General features: G+C 53.9%; 1 protein-coding gene across 1 annotated transcript in view; it reads right to left on the bottom strand.

The window, feature by feature from the left end:
- The window catches only part of PREX1 (phosphatidylinositol-3,4,5-trisphosphate dependent Rac exchange factor 1), a 185,246-nt gene that overhangs the window by 105,436 nt on the left and 57,739 nt on the right, over nucleotides 1-22,071 (bottom strand). The window contains exon 2 of the mRNA XM_047069417.1: nucleotides 1,101-1,172. Within this exon, the coding sequence (XP_046925373.1) occupies nucleotides 1,101-1,172 (72 nt within the window). The remainder of the gene's footprint in view (nucleotides 1-1,100; nucleotides 1,173-22,071) is intronic.

Here is a 22,071-nt window from a genome sequence, read left to right as displayed (position 1 = left end):
TCTGTGTCTCCCTCTCTCTCTGCCCCTCCCCTGCTCATGCTCTGTCTCTCTCTGTCTCTCAAAACTGAATAAATGTTAAAAAAAATTTTTTTTTAATAAAAAAAATTTAAAAAAGACAAAACTAATCGATGGTTACCTTTGGGGAGTGGGCATTTGCTGGCAGGGGGACACAGGGGCCTGCTGGGGCAGGAAATGCTCTGTCTTCATTTGGATCATGGTTACATAGACGTGTTCATACGTGAAACTGCATCACGTCCGACACAGAGGATGCACCCTTACTGCATGTGAGTTATATACCTCACAAAAAAAGTAATCTTTTAAAGACTGAAATAAGTTACAATTTAAAATTATCATAATTTTTGAATCGCAATAAAGAAACAGACTGTGATAAATACATGTGACAAACAAACAGCAGGTCCTCAGTAAATATTTGCCGAATGAAGGAGTGAATAAATGAATGAACGCACGCATGCATAAAATGCCGAAATCCCAGCACCGTCGGGGACCGGCCATGCAGTGACCCTGAACATCTCTTTGCATCTAAAGCCTCGGCTTTTTACCCGAAACACTGAGCTCAGAATTATCAACTGCAAGGCTGCTGTCCAGACTAGCCGACACATGTGGGGAGAACATCCTGTCTGACCAAGTCCCTCACGTGCTACCCAGGTCGGCCGCCTCTGACACCCACCCCACGCTGTCTCCCCTCTCCCCTGGACCAGGACCCTGGAGCCCCAAGAACTAAAGGCAGCCTCCCAGAGGGTGAGGTCACACTGGAAAGCCGGGCCTGGCGAGTGCGGGGGCCTCTGCCATGCACACAGAGGGCCTATGGACGTCCTCGCGAAACACTCCACAGCCACAGCCAAGACGAAGGCCGGCCCCAGTCGCTCAACCGCTCTGCCTCGACACTCAACGCCCGGTGCAGGGGCACGGGCCAGGGCCGCCGAGAGGGCAGCTGGAGGGGCCAGGCTCCCAGGGGCGCTCGGGAAGGGATTTTCCGCTGGCTCCACGCCAGGAGGCCTGGCACAGAGAAGCCTGGAGGACAGGATGGCCGTGGTGAGCAAGGCACACAGCGGCAGAGGGGCTGGCCCAGCGATCCACACCTTGACGTTCTCTTCCGTGAGGCCCTTCTCCACGGAGTCCGCCACGTTCTGCCGGATGCGATGCAGGAATGCCTGGGGGAAGAGAAGCAGGGAGAGGTGAGCACCCAGGCCTCTGATCTCCCCGGGGTGGCCTGAAAGGAGGGTGACACGTTCAAACGCCACCTAGGACACGGGAGGTACCACGGTCCAGGAACTTGGGTGGGGAGTAAGGAAAAACCTCCCCGGCTTCTGCGTTAAAAAACACACAGGAACATCCCTCACCCCCATTCGGTCCACAAACGTTTACTGAGCATCTCGCACACCAGGCCCTGTGCAGACGCACCCGCAAAGCCTGCCCTCAGGGAGACGCACCCCCATCTGCTTCCTTACCCATCGCTCTCCCTCTAAAACTGTAATTCATTTCCCTTTCTCTTTTTCCCCCTTTCTCAAAAATTTAACTTCCAGGGGCTCCTGGGTGGCTCAGTCAGTTACGCCTCTGACTCCTGATTTCGGCTCAGGTCACGATCTCACAGGTTCATGAATTCGGGCCCCACGTCGGGCTCTGCGCTCACAGTGTGGAGCCTGCTTGGGATTCTCTCTCTCCCCCTCTCTCTCTCTCTCTGCCCCTCCCACTGTCTCCCTCTCTTTCTCTCTCTCTCTCTCTCTCTGTCAAAATAAATAAACTTAAAAAAAATTTAACTTCTAAATCATAACACATTCACATGGTTCGAGAGTCGAAAATATAAAAAGTCAAAAATACGACAAGTCTCTTCTCCTACACACTGAGCCCTAAGGCATCGAGTTCCTCCCCATCCCCCGCACAGGAACCACAACTACAAGTGCCTTCCATAACCTTCCAGAGAATCTTTATGCAAAAGCAACAAACACAAATACTCACAGATACACACACACGTACATGTATTCTTTTTTTTTTTTTAATGTTTATTTATTTCTGAGAGACAGAGAGACAGAACATGAGCAGGGGAGGGGCAGAGAGAGAGGGAGACACAGAATCCGAAGCAGGCTCCAGGCTCTGAGCTGTCAGCACAGAGCCCAACACGGGGCTCGAACCCATGAACTGTGAGATCATGACCTGAGCCGAAGTCGGACGCTGAACCGACTGAGCCGCCCAGGCGCCCCACACATACACGTATTCTGACTTTTCTCCTTTTTTCACACCAAAACACAGCAGCATCTCTAGGACGTGCTGCACCTGCTTTTCCACTTAGTACTGTCCAGAGATCCTTCATATCCCTACACGGACAGCATCCTCGTTCTCTTCTACAGCTGCCCGGAACCCTGATGTTTGGACGGAGCACAGCCATTCTGCCACTTTTCTCAGGGGCTCAGAATAGAGAAATCACTTCTCTCCCCTGTGATGTGACAGACGACGAAGGCAGGGGAGCGTCGGGGACTGTGGGGAGCTGGCAAGCACGTCCCATCGGAGGGGACGGCCGCGTCTCCCTTCCAAGCGTGGTCAGGTGGGAAGGCGGCGGGCCCAGCACCGCCAGGTGTTCTGGGATCTGTTTTCAACAGAAGCCAGAAAGTAAGATTTTTAAGGCAAAGTCTCTCCGTTTTTAAATCTTGGCAAAATATCGGTGGCTTTCGTGGGGAACCGGGTTTTAGGAGTCAAACGTGAAAGTGGGGGCACCAGAACGGAGGGGCGCAGCCATGCCGATGAGAAATGACGGCAGCCTGGCCCCGGTGTGGGTGGGGTGGCGGGGGACGGACCTGAAGGAGGGGCGGGGGGTGGCCGACACACCCGGGGATACCGAGGCCAGTCCCCTCACGGCAAACTCTGCCTGGTCGGCCCCACTCTGGGACTTGGACCCAGGCTGACCCGGCAACAGCCATGTGACATCCCCTGAGGAAATGACTTCACGGTGCTGTCACGGCCACAGGGCCACGATGAGCTGGGGTGGCCTGCCAGCTGCCCTTCCTGCCACAGCTGATTACAGAGTGGCGACTCTGCGAGTGAGGCCTGGGTGACGGCACCGTGTCCCCACCGCAGAAGCCGGCTGCGGGTTAATCAAGAGTGCGTGTCGCGTGACCATGCTTGCCCGGGGAGGGCTCCGAGCGGCGGGAGATGGAAGGGACACCCAGGATAGAGGACAGCAGGGGCAGGCAGGCACAGGGGAGGCTGGCCTTCCACAGACGGCTGTGAGACCCGTTTCCATCACCCGAGGGACATCAGTGGCTGTCGCAGGGCCCTGGCCACCGGCAGGCTCGGGTCTCCCGGGAGGTGGTGCACTGGTGGCTCACACAGCCGGTCACAGAGAGGAAAGTCGGGGACACACAGCAAGGCAGCCTCACCCAGTCCTCCCAGCACGTTTACATCCCCAGCCTGGACTCCCCTGAAGACTGGACAGCTCGGCCTGGGTGCCTGGGGGCGTCCGGAACCTGATTCCCGAGCCCCCCTCCAAACCCACACCACCCAAGCTCTCCTCCTGATCAACAGCACTGTGCCTACCAAGGGCTCCAGTGAAAACCCCCCAGTTGTCCCAGTCACCCTCGACCCCTCTCTTTCCCTGGGACCCCCCCCCCACCTTTTGTCCGTCGGCAAATGCCTTCAGCTTCACCTTCAACAGGCACTAAAAAATCCAACGTCTTCTCCCCACATCCATCACCTCCTCCCTGTTCCCCCTCACTGTCCCCAAAGTCCTTTCTCCACACACGGCCGGAGGGATCCTATTAAGTAAGTAAATCAGATGTCAATCCGCAGCTTAAAATTCTCCCTGGCTTCCCGCTACACTTTGAAACAAATGTCCTGGGGCGCCTGGGTGGCGCAGTCGGTTGAGCGTCTGACTTCAGCTCAGGTCACGATCTCGCGATCCGTGAGTTCAAGCCCCGCGTCGGGCTCTGGGCTGATGGCTCGGAGCCTGGAGCCTGCTTCTGATTCTGTGTCTCCCTCTCTCTGCCCCTCCCCCGTTCATGCTCTGTCTCTCTCTATCTCAAAAATAAATAAACGTTAAAAAAAAATTTTAAAACAAAGGTCCTTCCGCAGCCCATAAAACCCCCATGATCTCGTCCTAGTTAATCTCTCTGACCACACCTTCCAGCACTCCATCACCCCACACCTAGATAATCTTCAGCCCCACTACCATTCTGTTTGTTCCCCCCACGAGGAGACATTCCTGCCTCAGGACCTTTGCACATACAGTTCCTGCTACCAGGATCTTCTCTCCAGCTCTGCCATGGGCCAGCTCCTTCTCATCCATCAGGCCTTAGGCCAAATGTCACCTCCTCTAAGAAGCCCTCCTGTCTTCATACACTTCCCACCTTTCCATCTTACATTAAAAGCCCATATGACAGATGAAAAGAGTGAGGTGAGGTCATCTACACCAGCTCCTAAGGCAAGGGCCAAGATCAGAAAGGACTATGGCTGGGATGAAACCTTTACCACAATCCAACAATGGAGGTCAGGCTTGGAAACTGACAGTTTGGGTTTAAACCTTCCTGCCAGGAGTACTGATGCATAGGGGCACTTGTACCCCAATGTTCATAGCAGCACTCTCAACAATAGCCAAATTATGGAAAGAGCCTAAATGTCCATCAACTGATGAATGGATAAAGAAATTGTGGTTTCTATACACAATGGAATACTACGTGGCAATGAGAAAAAATGAAATATGGCCTTTTGTAGCAACGTGGATGGAACTGGAGAGTGTGATGCTAAGTGAAATAAGCCATACAGAGAAAGACAGATACCATATGGTTTCACTCTTATGTGGATCCTGAGAAACTTAACAGGAACCCATGGGGGAGGGGAAGGGAAAATAAGAAAAAAAAAAAAAAAAGGACGTTAGAGTGGGAGAGAGCCAAAGCATAAGAGACTGTTAAAAACTGAGAACAAACTGAGGGTTGATGGGGGGTGGGAGGGAGGGGCGGGTGGGGGATGGGTATTGAGGAGGGCACCTTTTGGGATGAGCACTGGGTGTTGTATGGAAACCAATTTGACAATAAATTTCATATATTGAAAAAATAAAAATAAAAAAAAAAAGCCTTCCTGCCGTGTAACCTCAGGAAAATGCACTACCCTCTCTGAGTCTCAGTTTACTACTGGGGATCATAGCAATACTGTCCTACCTTTTAGAATATAATAGGATTAAGTGAGCTGCCCTCAGGGAGCTTGCCTCTCTCTCTCTCTCTCTCTTTTTTAATTTAATGTTTACTTATTTTGAGAGAGAGCGAGACACAGAGCATGAGCAGGGGAGGGGCGGAGAAAGAGGGAGACACAGAATCCCAAGCAGGCTCCAGGCTCTGAGCTGTCAGCACAGAGCCCGACGCAGGGCTCAGACTCTCGAGCGGTGAGATCATGATCTGAGCCGAAGTTGGACGCTCAACCCACTGAGCCACCCAGGTGCCCCGGGAGCTTGCCTCTCTTGACCCAGCTGTATCTCAGGAGCTGAGAGGAGCGCCTGGCACACAGCAAGCACTCAAAAATCAAAGGAAGGGATGGAGTGTGTCTGACACACAGCAGGAGCCTCAACTCGAGCCACTTGGTAGCCTGTTAGAAGCCTGTTGGCCTTCCCTTTTAAAGGACAACAGGGACAGGGGACAGGAGCTCCGAGGGGATATTTCAGCAGGGCAACGCCGCTGCTGGGAAGGCCAGCCTCCAGCCTCCTGAGACTGGAGGGAGACAAAGGCATGCTGGCCCAGCACAGCCGGGGGACAGCAGGAAGCTGGGAGCACTGGCCTAGATCGGGCTTCCTGTCCTGGTTTCTTCGCACAAGCAAAGCCACCACCATTGTGCTGGGACAATGAGAGGCTCGGGCCACCCACAGAGTTGCCGCAAACAGGCCCGTGTGAGGGGCACAATGGGCAGCTGGTGACCCGGAAAGAATGGGTGGGCAGGGGCTCCGAGCCCAGCCCTTGCTGCCCAAGGCACGATCGGCTTTTCCAGGCCGTGCCAATGCCCTCTGTGGCAGGCTGGGTGGTTGCAGGGGACCCTCGGGGGCGACTCCTTGTCCAAGCCTCGACAGTTCTGGAAATGCAGCCGAAAGCAGCCATGTCTTGGGAACCTCCCTTAGGGACAAGGCCATTCTCAGGATTCCCAGGGCGGCCTGAGCCTCTGCTCTGGCCCCGCGACCTTTGTCCATGCTACACCCATGCCACACCGCTGCCCGGGCCCCTGCCCCCACGTCTAACCAAACACCCCTCTGCTTTTTTGATGACGATGACGATGACGGTATCTAGAGGATGTAGAAAAACACCGGAGAAAAATACTAACCAACAGCCACAAACCCAGATTTGGCACATCTTAGCATTATCCCAAACTTCCTTTAGGCCTTTTTTTTTTTTTAATTTTTTTTTAACCTTTATTTATTTTTGAGACAGAGAGAGACAAAGCATGAACGGGGGAGGGTCAGAGAGAGAGGGAGACACAGAATCTGAAACAGGCTCCAGGCTCTGAGCTGTCAGCACAGAGCCTGACTCGGGGCTCGAACTCACAGACCGTGAGATCATGACCTGAGCCGAAGTCGGACGCTTAACCGGCTGAGCCACCCAGGCGCCCCAGTGCACTCTTTAAAGTAATAACACATCTCCACATGAAAATGGAAAGAATTTATTAAATGAGTTAATATTATGAACAGTATTTGTTGCACGGTAAATAGTATTATCTGTTATCATCAATAACAGTTTTAGAAGGTGTAGGTATAACTATCAGATCTAGAGTGAAGTTGAGCTACCTATGATAAAATCCATTGATGCTGAAAAATCCCGTTGGTGCTGTATATGTTTCATCACTGACTTTTCAAATTACATCGTCAGGGTGCCAGGGTGGCTAAGTCAATTACGTGTCTGACTCTTTTTTTTTTTTAATTTTTTTTTATAATTTTTTTTAACGTTTATTTATTTTTGAGACAGAGAGAGACAGAACATGAATGGGGGAGGGACAGAGAGAGAGGGAGACACAGAATCAGAAGCAGGCTCCAGGCTCCGAGCCGTCAGCACAGAGCCCGACGTGGGGCTCGAACTCATGGACCGCGAGATCATGACCTGGGCCGAAGTTGGACGCTCAACCGACTGAGCCGCCCAGGCGCCCCTCTTTAAGCCATTTTCTAAAAGAAATGCATCAAGTCTGGGAAAGGGGCAGACTGGCAAGGGGCACGAGGGAGCCCTGGGAGGTGCTAGAAAGGTTCTACTTCTTGATCTGAAAGGTGGCTTCACAGGCCAACGCGTGTACACGAAGCCGCATCGGCGTGTCCTCAACATTCGTGCGCCGTATCCGTGTGCCGTGTGAGTATCACACACGGAAGCGGGAAGAGATGAAGCGTCATGGAGAGAGGGTGAGCCACTGTGCACCTGCCCTCGCCGCCAGGCACCGCCCCCGCCCCCGTCCTGGATCCGGGCTCCTCATTCCCTCGCGTGCCCCCTGCCCGCCGACCACGCACACGTGGACGGACGAGCCATGGAGAACGGGGCTCTGCGTGCGTTTACAACATTTCCATAAAGGACGTGCTTGCAGCAACTTGCTCTCTCCACGTCACATCTTCCGCGCTCATCCACGCAGAGACGGGCGCCTGGCAGCACCTGCCGTCCGGACCCCACCCACATCCCTGGGTCCTCGCCCCCGGGGCGCACGGCGGCACCTCCTCTAGCTGCCAGCACCCGCGTCTCGTAGCTCGAGGGCCCTCTCTCTGGCGCAGGGCAGGCCCAAGCTGTCGTGCAGAGACGGATGAGGAAACTGAGGCACAGGGTCCAGGCCGCCTCCCCGGCGGCCCCCAGGGGCAACCTCCTTGGTGGCACAGCTTTCCTGGCCACCTTCCCTCCCCTCCCGCAATCCCTCACTTGGCTTGTGGTGGCTCCCCAGTGCTTTCTCCAAGTAAACTCTTCGCCCTGGATTCCACCGCTGGATCTGCTTCTGGAGCCCCCCCCCCCCCCCCCCACGAAGGCCTCACGTCGTTCATTTTGTCGCTGAGCACTTAAAATGATAGGGGCCACTATGCAGCGCCGGTGTGGCTCGGCGGGTTGGGCGTCCGACTTCGGCTCAGGTCGTGATCTCGCGGTCCGTGGGTTCGAGTTCCGAGTCGGGCTCTGTGCTGACGGCCCGGAGCCTGCTTCCGATCCTGTGTCTCCCTGTCTCTCTGCCCCTCCCCCTGCCCGCACTCCATCTCTCTCTCTCTCTCTCTCTCTCTCTCTCTCTCTCTCAAAATAAACAAACTTTAATAGTAAAAGACAAAATGTTTTTAATGACAGGACCTGCTATCATGAGGCAGAAGTCGGAGATGCCAGATGTCCTTCCATGTCCTTCCCGTAAACAATGCTCCAATGAACAGGTGCACGGGGCCCAGGTGTTCCAGACCCTCCAGGTGTTTACCCAGGTGTGGAAAGGCTGGCCAGAGGTCAGACATGCCCAACGTCTCTCCAACACGACTGCACCCACATACGCTCCAACCAGCAGATGAGAGTCCCCCCGACTCCACACCCAGAACGAGGTCCACGTGCTCTCATTCTTTCGTGCCACAAACGTGCTGAGACCCACACAGTCCCATCATAAGTTCATTTCGGGCCCCACCATCGGCTTTTGAGGCAGGCCTTTTGGTCCCATTCTACAGATGAGAAAAACTAAGGCCCAGAGGATGAGTAAGCTCACAGAGGTCATCTAGCCAGAAGTCAACAGGGCCGATCCTGAGCCCAGGACTTGCCGCTCAGAGGGGACCAGAGAGACTGCTCACCAGGCCCAAGTGTCTCCGTGGCCCCCAGAGCTTGGGGCTGAGTGGGAAGACACAGCCTGATTGACTAGTGACGTCTGCCACAGCTGTGGAAATGGCCGGGGTGGCGAGGCTGTGTGTTTGCCCTCTCCAGCAAGCTCCCGCTGAACCGAGGAAACCAGGCAGCAGGAGAGACGCTGGTCTGAGGTCCAACAAAAAGCTGCTGATAAAACACAGATCAGAACCAGGCGTCCTGATGCCGGGCCGGCCTCGCCCCTGCCCCATCTGGCCTTAGAGCAGCGGCTCCCGACTCAGAAGTGATTCTGCCCTCCAGAAGAGATGACAACGTCTGCAGGTTTCTGGGGTTGTCACAAGTGGGGACGGGAGCGCTCTGGGCACGGATCAATCCTACACCGCCCAGGACGGGCGCCACAGGGATGGATGTGGCCCCAAACACCAGGAGTGCCGAGGACCACAGACCCGGCCTTAGAAGAGGCTCTCACTAAGACCCAGAAAGGCAAGACGCTGTAGGATGAGGGTTCCTCCCACCCCCTCACTCAGCTGCTGCGAACTGGTCTCCTTTTGTCCCTTGAATGCCCGCCCAGCGCCCGTCTGCGTCCAGGCCTCTGTGGTGGCTGCTCTCTGCCTAGGGAGCTTTCTTCCCAGTCAGTCAACTAGCAAGGGAGCCCCCCCCCCGCCCTCAGAGAGGTCTCCTCTTAGACCTGTAGAAAGGCGGGGCTCGCCACACTCCCTGAACCCGGTCACCCTTCCCCGAACCCATCACTGTTGGCTGTGGTCTTGTCGATGGGGTTACGTATGGACCTCACTGTCTGGGTATCATCTTTCGCGCAGAGCGTGAGCGGACTCAGGGCCGGAGGCGGTTTCATTCACCGCTGTCTCCTTAGCACATAGCAGGTGCTCAAGAAGGTGTGGAGGAAAGGCGGGAGACAGGGAGAGAAACTGTGGAAGTGGGTCCGGAAGAGGCTCCAGAAGTAACCGGTACGGAATTGGGAGTATTTCAATAAAAACAGCAGTAATAATCATAACAATATATTTGCTATTTTTTATTCTTATCATCCCTTACAACTTTGGGCCCTATTACGTGCCAGGTCCCGCGCTAAGTGTTTGAATCCTCCAGCAATCGTAGGAGGTAAGTGCTATTATTACTGTGCCCATTTTACAGAGGAGGGAAACTGAGGCCCAGGGCAAAAAAGAGCTTATCCAAAGCCACACAGCTGGCAAGTAGCAGAGCCGGGCCTCAAACCCAGGCAGTGTGGGCTGGCGATGAGTCCCAGCACATATCATCAGGGAGTAACTACAGACAACAAACCACAGAAGCACAAAACAGGTAGCAGCTGCCCCTCGGGTGCCTCTGGGGAGCTGCCGTCTGTCTGCAACCTGCAGCCACAGCCCGGGGAGGATAAATCTCTCCCTGGAGATAAAAAGGACAGAAAGAGGCCTCCAAGTCACTCTCTGAGACTGATGCCAGCAATCTGATCAGAGAGGGGAGGGGGCCCGGCTGCCCCCAGGGACATCCCTGCCTTGGCCAGGGTGACCTCACCAGACATATGGTGAAACGTGAGAGGGCCAGGGGACCTGCCAGAAGGGCGGGCAGGTGGGGGGTGGGGCAGCCCCCGGGCTATAGCAGGGACAGAGGAGAGGGGGACCCACCCCTCCCCACATGATCTGGGTGGCCAGCGTCCAGGGAAGCAGGGTGTCGCAGGAGAGCAGGGCCTTGACTCCAAGCAATGGTAATAAAACAGTAATAACAACGGAGGAGCGGGGGTTGCGTGGCCTGCTCCAAGCAGTCCCACACAGGCCAGAGTCTGGGGACACCCCTCAAATGCCCACCGATTTCTTCCGATGCCCAAATCCTGTGCTCCATCCATTCAAGTTCTGGGCATTTATGAAAAATGGGCATTTATGAAAAATGAATCTCACACATGACATTGAGATTTAACTTCAGTAGCTGATTTAGAATTCTATCACTTGGGGTTTTAGTTAAATAAATTGTCCATCTCAACAAAGGCCGACCATGCTAGAAATGGTTTTCAGAAGTCCGTTTAATGGTAGGGACAAAGGCTATTGACGTAACCCTAACTGTGGGGGAAGAGGGGGCCAAGTTACAGAATACATAAAATACAATCTCATTTTCAGTTACATAAATCATCTCTACATAAGCATAGACAAAAGCAGCGTGGAAGGGAAGGCCCTAAACTGTGTGAGAATATGGCCAAGATTACCAACTGTCCTCTAGTATCTGGTCTCTCCTTTTCCTTTAGAAATACAATTCAAGATTTTAGTTAAATAAACACTGTATTTCCCAGCTTCCCTTACCACTAGGGACTAAGTTTGGACTAGTGGGCTAGAAGTGGGTGTATTATGTATAACATCTTGACGGTATCCTTGGGGATGAGAAGGACAGGCAGGGATGCTTTTCTATTTCTCCTTCCTACTGATCGGATAGCCAATGTGATGCCTGGGGGTCAAGCAGCCACGTTGTACCATGAGGCAAAAACCGTACTAAAGAAAATGGAGTAGCAACAGAGAAGCTCATGTCCCTAACGACAGAGGAGCCAATGTATGTGCCCTGGGCTGCCTATAACTCAGTAAGGAAGAAACTTCCATCTCATCTAAGGCACTCTTATTTGGGTTTTACCGCTGGCCGTGGAACTTAATTCTGAGAGTGGAATTATAAGTGATTTTAATTTTCTTCTTTCTTCATTTCTGTTTCTTTCCCAATTTCCAAAATGAGCATGCTAATTTCGAATCAAGTCATTCTGTAACACAAACGTATGTTTTTTTCTTTTCTTTTTTCCTTTATTTGGGGGGGGTGGGCGTGGGCAGGAGAGGCTGCTAACAAACCAGGCCCTCTTGCCTACCCAAATGATCACTTCTTCAACATCGAGGAGGCTAGTCTGCATTGCCTCCACACGGACAGGTCAATGCCTGCTGGCCGAGAGCAGGAGCCAAGCAAATATGACATGAGAAGGCTTTCCTTCTTCAGTGGGGCCTCTGAGCTGCCCACCCTCCTTCTCTGTGTTGACTCTGGAAACCACAAGGCGCCCCGGGAAGGTGCCCATCTCGGCCGGCCCCCTGTGAGCTGGCCTGGGGAGCCTAGGGTGGAACACGAGACCTTGCCCCACCCGCAGCCCCTGCTGCCACCCAGGTTTCTCAGCAAGCACCCCCTTTCATGGGGCTCATGCCAGAAGCAGAACTATTTTCCCAAAACACCCACGTTTCAGATCTGAGACATTATCTTCAAGGAAGGTTACATATTCAATCACAGATCTACCGGACAGAATTGAGAGACAATAACATCCTTTTTACAGCTTTACACTTACCCCTGTGTCACATCTCATACAGCACCTTATGAATTACACATACGTATTTAAAATTCACATCACTATATAAAATAGCACGAATAATGTTGCATTGGGTTGTATCTTTAACAGAGAAATACCTTCTTGCAAGCACTAAAAATAAGCCGCACTTGAGGCCTCCATACTGTTCCATGAACACACCAAGCACAGTCCCACCTCAGGACCTTTGCACTTGCTGCTTTGTCTGGAAGACACGCTCCAGGTATCCACAGGCCCCTACCTCTCTCATTTCGTTCCCACCTGGAATCAAATGTCCCTTCCTAGAGGCCTTCTCCCATCACCCCACTTAAAGCGGCCCAGACACTTCCGATTCCGTGTTAAACAAGCATAGGCCCTTCCCGCTGGCCTCTTTGGCATATGAGGCACTGATTCTCAGATCGTCAGAAACACTTGGAGACCTTCAAACAATCTGAGTCTTAGCTCCAAATACAAAAAGAAAACCGTGTAGTCAAATGAATAAATCTTGATCCAAAGGTCTACAAAGCATAGCCTACATCACCACATCAGGTACCAACCAGCTGTATGCACAGCTATGTATACAGACAGCACAGCGAGTGTGGACTGTGGGCATATCCCAACGGGCTGGCCGTGATGGGAGTCTGAGGGTTTGAGTGCAAGTAGTCAGTCTGGGTGGTCCAGCAAACGCAGGCAGGGGAGGGGAGAGGTGGGCCTGGGAAGAGAGGGCAGCCAGCACAGGGCATGAGACCAAGCAAGCGGCCAGGGTAGGAGACGGGGGCTCGATCCCTCTGAGGCCCCTTGAGAGCCAGCGTAGAACATGTTGTCTCTGAGCCATCCGGGGCAGGGAGGCGGCAAGGGAGCCGGGGCATTCATACACCAATCCTTCCTAGAATGCAGCGGGGACGGGGTGTTAATTCCCTGGCACTTCTGGTCGGCCCTCTAAGGCCAAAGCTGCTCTGGTGGCCAGACAGAGCCACCAGGCACAGAGCTGCGGGGGCTGGCAGCGGGAAGTCTGGCTGGGGTGCCCCGGAGGGGCTGGAGCGACTGCAGCCACACCACAGCCTCCAAAAAGAAAGAGGGTCTAGGCCCTTGTGGGTGGGGGGGAGAAACACCCGGAACGGCCGTGTCTGTTCCAAGGCAGGAGAGAAGGCTTTGAAGAATGAAGGCGTGCTGCCTGGGTAACAGAGGCCCTCCTGGGACAGACTGACATTCCCCGGCTGCACCAGGACGGTCTTCCTGGTTGTTGAAGCACCGAAATACTTCAGTGATGGGCAAAATCTCCAAGTGGGGGCAGGGAAGGGGCTGAGTCGAGGACGCGGCTGAGGAACCACAGACAGGCCCCGGTCAGACCCGGAGGCGGCTTCGTACTGGGGCTGCATGGTGGCCGGGCACCCGCCCACACTCCTCTGGGAGGCCACAGACACAGCAGCGTCCCACGTTACCTCCGGCCACACCCCCACCTCTTTTGAAAGCCTTCTCTGCTCTTCGAAGCTCTCCCTCCTCAAATGCTAGAAGGGTCCGCATCTCCTAGGGAAGCAGTGCATGAGAGTGGCTGAGGCCCCTGATTCATGACTCAGACCCTGCCTTTGCCAGCCACTGCTGTGTGATCTATGCCAGTGACTCCACCTCTCTGTGCCTCGTCAGTAACACGAATGGGAATAATAAAACCATTGACATCATAGGCCACGGTGGGGCTGAGATGAAGTTCTGCCGTCAACGCGCTTAGGTGAGTTGGCTCAAATCTCAGCTCCGCCACTTACAAGCTGTGCAACCTTGAGCAAACTTCTTATCCTCTCTCCGCCTCAGTTTCCCCCCCTATGAAATGGGGACAAAACGAATACAGAGGATATAATCCTATAATTAGGATTCTAGACGCTAACATAAAGAACAAGCACTTTGAATGAGGCCTGGTACACGGTGAACACTCAGTGAGGGTATCTTCTGAGAACCCAAGCCCTGGTTCTGTGGACAGATAGGAACCCGCTGTGCCTCCCACGGAAACTTCTGGAAGCGGATCAACCCCCACGATAGAGCTCCAGGGACTTTTACGCTTGTCCTACATCGTATTCACTTATGAGAGTTGTTTGTGGGGGGTTTTTCCATCCTGGAAGCAGTTCTGTTCTGGACCGCCCGCTTCCAAGTGGGAGCGAAAGAGGGGAGAGGCTTTGTCAACCGCAGTCTGCCACCACATCCTCGTCCGCACCAGCACACCTTGCCGCCCTGTCCTTCGACTGCCAACCGCATGACCTCAGTGAGTCACGGCACTTCTCCACTTCCTCGTCCGAAAAAGGGTGCAGCCTGCGTTTCGGTGAGCTGATGCAGGTAGAAACTCTGTAAGTACAAAGGCTTCCTGGAAGAAGTGGCCGGGGGGCGGGGGGTGCTGGGCTACGTAAGGAGACAGGAAATTGCTCATGGTTATATTTTCGGGGGAGACAGCCATCGCCAAGTGTTACCCATGCCAACAAGTGCTACCCGGGGCCTAGGTGCACCAGGCACAGAGCTGGGCATTGGAGACTCACAGGGTATGACCCTGCCACAGGGACAGTCATTCATTCCTGCACTCACCCATTTATTCAACGCTTACTGTACACCCACTATGCACCAGGCAGGAACTGTGCTGGGAGCCAATGACGTATCTGTGACCGAATGAAGCAGACCGTCCTCTGCCCCCATGGAGCAGACTCCACTTTGGTTTTAAAATGGAGTGGCAGCTAGGGATGCACAAGGAAGCACACGGGGATACAGAGGGGGAGCTGTCCCACAGACATGCTCAGGGAAAGCCTTTCTGATGAGATGGCATGTGAGGAGACACTCGGGGGCTGGGGTGAGGTGGCAGCTTTGCAGATATCTGAAGGAAAGGCATTCTAGGCAGAGGGACCTGTCGGTGCAAAGGCCCCGAGGCACATTCAGTCCTCCCAAGGCGATCCTTACTGAAATGTCTGTCCCCACTCCTGCCGTGTTTTCTCCACGGCACCTGTCACTGTGGACATCACGCATGTCCATTTATCAGCCTATCGCCCGTCTAGCGCACCAGACAGTCAGTTCCAGGGGGGCAGTGATGTCTGTCTGTCTAGGTACCACTGTATCCCCGGAGCCTAGGACTGGGCCTGTCACATGGCAGGTCCCTTGTGTCTAGTTGATTAATCATCAATCATCTGGAAAAGACTCCCCCTACCCCCAGCCTAGTTTCTAGGCCCTGAAAAAAGGCGCCCAGCTCTTACCCAGCCTCACCGCATCCCCCACCACAGAGGGAGCTGAAGTTGAAGCAACCTTCTGTGAAGGAATAGGGGGAAGGGGGGCCACAGAGCGAAAGCCACCACTTTTCCCCCACACAGACCCCCACCCCAGGGGCTGGGGCCCAGCCTGCAATTTTCCCTGAACTCACTGACGACCTGCCATTCTTTCAACAGAGACTCATTAGCGCCTCCTACACGCTATCAGGCTAAAACTCACTCTCAAACTGGTGGCCCACAGGCCCGTTCCACGTGAGCGGCAGCGGGCCTTGAGAAAATTCGGGCCTAGGTCTGAATATCAGATTTCCCATTAAAATCCCAGCTCCCAGCTTCTTCTGTAAAAGCTGACCACAGGTCTCCAGTCGCCACAGGGCCCCCCATCTTTACCCAGAGCAGGTGCCGTTCTGTTCTCCGCTACCCAAGCTGCTACTTCCACTCCTCCTCCCACCTGGCCCTGGGAGCATCTGTGAGACCTCCGTGCTAGACACAGGCCTGGCAAGTTAGAGCCGACTGTCCCCACACCCTCGCCCAGGGCAGGCATCACTAGTGGAACACAGATCTCTTTCCTGCTGAGTCTTTTCTCCAGTCTTGGGAATCTCTCTTCCCTTGGTGTTGTCCCCTATACCTCTAACATGGTCTGAGATCCTTCCCATTCTCACCCGACCTTCTCCGCCTTCTTTGGGCCCCTCGGCTTTTTTGCCTGAAGAGTGGGCTCGTCAGAGTAGGATTACAGCAGAACTTCTCGAGCTTAGTACCACTGATAACTCGAGCAGAGAATTCTTTGTTGGGGAGGCATCCTGCGTAGGGTAGGAGGTCTACCAGCATCCCTGGCCTCTCCCTACGAGGTATCATGACAAGCCCCACCCTCAGCTGTGAGGACAAGAAATGCCCTCAAACGGTGCCCCAAATCCCCCAGGGGATAAAATGTCTCCCGGGTGAGAGCCACGGCATTACATCGTGGTTAAGAAAATGGGTACAGTCCCGGCTCTGTCATTTACGAGCCACAGGACCCTGGGCAGCCTCTCTGGGTCTCAGTTTCTTTCTCTGCAAAATGGGGATACAAAAATAGCGACTGGCTGTTGATGGGTATGGAGTTTCCTTTTGCGGTGCTGAAAATGTCCTTACATTAGACGGTGGTGATGGCCGCACAACTCTGTGAATGTGCTAAGAACCAGTGTGCTGTAGCCTTTAAGTGGGTGAGTTTTACGGTACGTGAGTTGTGTATCAATAAGCTGTCACATGCACACGCACACACGCACGCGAGGTACCCACCTCGATGGGCTGAGATGAAGTGCCTTAGGGAACGCAACATGAGCCTCAGCCCTCCTTACCACACCAGCCCACGCTGCTGGGGGCCCACATGGGCCGGCAGCTGCAAGGAAGAGCCCCAAGTGACCAAGACGTGGCGGCTGGGAACAGACTCCACTCTGGGTGGTATTTCCCGCTAGAATGTCCCAGACAAAGCAAACCAAGCCACTCCAGGCCCCAGGATGCAGGGCGGGGCTGCGGGGATGTCCTGGGGTCCCTGTGCCCGTCTGTGGCAGGACAATGGGTGGAATGTGGCCTCCTCTCCACGGGGGCTGACACTTGACATCTCAAGACAATGACTTTCAAGAGGTTTTGTTTTTTCCTCAGCTGCGGCCTTTTTTTCCCTCTCCCCAGACAATTGTTCATGGGGCTGGGGAGGGAGTCTCCCTCTCCCCCCCCCACCCCCCAGCTTGTGAAGGATTGTGTTTGGAGAGTCAGGGAACAATGCACAAAAGTGAGAGAATGTAAAAATAGCGGCACTCGGGGACCGGCCAGGGGACGGGGGCTCAGCGTGGAGGCTTCCTCTGGTTTATTTTTCCCAGCGCCCCGCTCAGACGCCAGGGGAGGAGCTCAGGTGCAGGGACAGCAGAGCGAACCTCAAGGGCACAGACCAACTCACACGCGGTTCGGGGTTTTCAATTGAGGGAGCGTCAGCTACGTTCCCACTGCTTCCCACGCACTGCCTCATCCCAGACAACTTCACCCCGATTTACAGAAGAGGAGACCGAGGTTCTCAGCGGATGAAGTGCCAACCCCACCACACGCAGCCAGGTGGAGAGAGCTGGGATCTGGCCTCTGGGCCATCAGAGTCCAGACGCTGACCTGCCGCATCTACTCTGACCTGGTCTTGTGCTCTCTGTTTCCCAGGCTCCCCACCCACAGCCACACTTCGCTGAAGCTGTCCCCATCCGTCTGCACCCTGCTCTACAAGGGCAGACACCGCCCTCCGCGTGGTGCAGCATAGTTTCTAGCCTTCCAAGCCCAGGAGGGGAAGGAGGAGAGACCTTGCAAAGGGAGCCTGCAAATGGCATAGAACAGAGAGGCCCCACCCGCCCTTGACCACTGTGGTCAACGGAATAACGGTCCCCCAAAGACCTCCGCGTCTTAATCCCCAAACCTGTGAACGTGTGACCTTGCACGGTGAAACGGATTTTGCAGATGTGAGTAAGCTAACAATCTTGAGATGGGGAAGTTATCCCAGATTCTCCACGTGTAATCACAGGGCCCCTCGTGGAAAGACGGAGGCAGGACAGACGGAGGCAGGAGTGCCACAGCGTGGGAAAGATTCCACCTGCTAACTGCTGGCCTTGAGGATGGAAAGGAGCCAGGAACCATGGGATGCACACAGCCTCTAGAAACCAGAAAGGCAAGTCCGTGGATCTTTCCCTAGAGCTTCCACGGGGACACGGCCCTGCCAAAAACTTGACGTCGGCCCTGTAAGTTCCACTTCGGACTTCGGACCTCCAGAAATCTGAGGCCAAAAATCTACGTCGCTTTGAGCCACCATGCTGGTGGACATTTTGTTACAGCAGCAAAAGGAAACAAACATAACCACTTAGCTGGAAAGAAAACGAAACCTGCGTGCATCTCCAGTAACAGCTGACCCAATCCTAACGCCTCATTGCTAATGATTAGGAATACACGAGACATATTATTATACAATATATTTCACACGTTATTTACTAGTCTCATGATTAGCAAGCTGTGAATTGTCTTCTTTCTCCACCATTCAGTCTCTATCAGCAAATATTAAGGACAGATGGTCTGATAACAATAATTATTATTATAATGATAGTAATACAAACTATCCTTAACTACCCAACTGTATTCAGTTCCTGAGTTTAGAAAGCAAGAAGCCATTTGGTAAGATCAGATAAGGGAACCCTCAGAGGGACCCAAGAACAAGATTCCACATGTGTCGCGTGCTTACTGTATACCAACATCAAGGGTCTATGAGGACGTAACTGCTGTAGCCCTGTTTCACAGACAAGGAAATGCCCTAACGGAGTAGTACGGTCCTTTGCTCAAGGGCACGCAGGGAGGAAAGGCCAGAGCCCTTCCAGGCTCCAGAATCAAGTCTTTCCCACGGGACTCTTTTGCCTCTTGAGTTCGGAAGTTGGGAGAATTTGACTGCGTGGGGGAGTAGTGTGGCCTGGTGGGATGAGCGGGAATTGGGAAACCATTTAAACATCCCTGGCTGAAATTATGAACAGAGCCCAAATGTCCATCAACCGACGAGTGGATTAACAAGATCTGGGATAAAGGGGCGCCTGGGTGGCTCGGTTGGTTGAGCATCTGCCTTCAGCTCAGGTCATGATCTCACGGTCCGTGAGTTCGAGCCCCGCGTCGGGCTCTGTGTTGACAGCTCAGAGCCTGGAGCCTGCCTCGGATTCTGTGTCTCCCTCTCTCTCTGCCCCCTCCCCTGCTTCAGATTCTGTGTCTCCCTCTCTCTCTGCCTCTCCCCTGCTTCAGATTCTGTGTCTCCCTCTCTCTCTGCCCCCTCCCCTGCTCTCTCCCTCCCTCAAAAATAAATAAACATTAAAAAAATGTTTTTAAGATGTGGTACATATATACAATGGAATACTACTCAGCAATGAAAAAGAATGAAATCTTGCCGTTTGCAACAATGTGGATGGAACTGGAGGGCATTCTGCTAAGCAAAATAAGTCAAAGACAGATATCACATGATTTCACTCATGTGGAATTTGAGAAACTTAACAGATGATCATAGGGGCAGAGAAGGAAAAATAAGATATAAACAGAGAGGGAGGCAAACCATAAGAGACTCTAAAATACAGGGAAACAAACAGGGTTGATGGGGGTGTGGCAAATGAGTGACGGGCATTAAGGAGGGCACTTTTTGGGATGAGCACCAGGTGGCATACGTAAGTGATGAATCACTGGGTTCTAATCCTGACCAGAGTATGCTGCAGCCAGCCCAACCTTCAGGCTCTTCAGGTTGTTCTGAAAATATACCAAGCTTGCTCCTGCCCCTGGGCCTTTGCACATGCTGTTCCCTCCAACCTCCAACAATCAACTCCTTCCATTCACCTGTTAACAACGCACCTCCCCTGACCCCTACCATCCCCACCCCTGAAAAGGTCACAGCCCACAGAGGCTCCAATAGCTCCCTTCTTAGCCACCACCACAGCTGTCACTTAACCTTGACTTTGAGATTATTCAATTAATGACTGTCTTCCTCACCGAACGGAGAGCTCCCAGAGGTCTTACATAGACACAGTTTTATTCCTGTTTCACTCACGGTTTTAGGCCCAGGACTTAGCACCACAGTGCTAAGTACCCTTTTGCTGAATGAATGAGTAGATACATAAACGAAACGTCCCTTTCCCCGGAGCTCCGTTTGCTCATCTGTAAAGCAGAAGGATAGGAGCGCGGCCCGCTAGCTATGATCTGGAGAGACTGGCTCCTCTTCAGGCCTCACTTGCCCCCTCTGCACAATGGGTACAACATGGTGTCCACCGCTCAGGACCTGCGGGCTTAGTTTCCAAACGCAGCACGGCTACCGACTCACTGTGTGACTCTGGGCAAGCCGCTCCCACGCTCTGTCCTCTGTTCCCTCTTCTGTGAAACAGGGGTGGCAGGGGTCACACAGCAGGACCGTGGGGTCAGCTCCGCTCCCTCCAGCCACTCCCACCCCCCACCACCATCCGGCCAGACCAGTGGCAACCGGCCCCCCCTCCAGAGTGACAGGTCACCAGAGAGGCTACGCCTGAGTCTCTCCACAGCTCCCTCCCTGGGGGACTCAACCTCGACCCAGGGGCCCCCAGGAGGGAGGGGAAGGGAAGGCTCTGGTCCCCGTCCCCACCTACCGGCTGGGGAAGGCACAAGAGTGTAAACCTCAGTTTCCTCTCCTGTAAACGGAGATTCAAACACCCACCTCAGAAGATAAAACCGATAACGAGCCTGAGCCTGAGCCTCAGTGTCATACCAGAATGAGGTCTTCCTGAAAGGCCACCATTTGCTGTTACCATCGCTGATACTGTATCTATCGGTGAGTGCGCTGTGATAAAAGAAAACCTTACCCCCAACATACGGACCACACCGTGTGTCTGACATTCCCCCGAAAGTGAGCGTCTCACTCCCCTCCAGCCAAACCGGCGAGTCTGCCCTCTCCTAGGACAAAATCCTTAAACCGACAAAACGCATCTTTGATAATGAAGTTACAAAAGCCGCTCCTTTTCTAACCCAAAACCAAAAGTTGCTACTTCTTGCCAGCGACAGACTGCCAAGGGGCCCGAGGGGACCTCCGGGCTCCGTAAATGTTCTAGATCTTTCCCTGGTGGTGACACACCGGTGGAGTGAGGGAAATGCACACTTAAGACCTGTGCACCTTTACCAGGGGCACCTGGGGGGCTCAGGTGGTTAAGCGTCTGACTGTGGCTCAGGTCATGATCTCGTACTTGAGCCCCGCTTCGGGCTCTGTGCTCAGAGCCCAGAGCCTGCTTCGGATCCTGTGTCTCCCTCTCTCTCTCTGCCCCTCCCCTGCTCACGCTCTGCCTCTCTCTCTCACACACCAAAAGATACACATTAAAAAAAAACTAAGGAAAAAAAAAGACTCCTGCACCTTACTATATGTAATTGCACTGCAATAAAAATTATTCCAAAAATTATTTTCAGCCAAGTGATGGCAGGGGGATTGCTCCCACCCAGCTGGGTTCATCCACTTGCCCACACACGGGTCTCCCGGGCCCTGACAGCAAATGCGCCCTCCGTCTTTGGGCAGACCCCGCGGCCTCTCACCACCTGCACAGCCCTGGTTTCTGTGGGGCCCATTGCCAAAGAGACGAACCGCCCTCCACACACACACACACACACACCCTCCACCACTGCCCCCCGGCCCAGCTTCTGAGAAGATGCCAGAACAGGAAGTCTGCTCTGAGGTTCTGAAGCAAAAAGGTCAAGGGTGGTGGTGCAGGGGAGGGGAAGGCAGGGGGGCCTCCCCACTGAATGAGACGTGTCTCGAACACTGCAGGAGATGCTATCTGGGTGTCTGACGGGTGTCCCCCCACGCACCAGAGGCACAAGGACATCCACAAACGCCGGCCTGACGACTGACGGGAGCCTCGAGGAGACAGGCCATCACATCCCACTGTTGCCGCCCTGCTTAAACCCCTCCAAGAGCAGCTACCACCCTCAAGACAAAACCACACTCCCTACTGCAGCTTTCAAGGCCTTCCATGTCTAGCTCCTATCCCCTCTGGCTCCCCTCCCTCTCCTCGCCTCCCACACTAGCCCCTTTAACCTTCCAAGGACACCCCCAGCAGGCTCCTGCCACAGGACCTTTGTACTGGCTCTTACCTCTACCTGGATACTTGTTCCCTGGTATCCACACAACTCATTTCCTCCCCTCCTTCAGGTCTTCACTCAAACATCACCTCCTCATTGAGACCCACCCTGACCACCCTGCTGAAAACTGCCACACCCTTCCCAGTAC

Source organism: Lynx rufus, unplaced genomic scaffold (assembly GCF_022079265.1).
Source record: "Lynx rufus isolate CCGP_SWC_20201006 ecotype Redwood Valley unplaced genomic scaffold, mLynRuf1.p SCAF_8, whole genome shotgun sequence".
NCBI classification, from domain to species: domain Eukaryota; kingdom Metazoa; phylum Chordata; class Mammalia; order Carnivora; family Felidae; genus Lynx; species Lynx rufus.
Note: the sequence above shows the minus strand (reverse complement) of the source record. Positions and strands in the feature narration are given on the sequence as shown.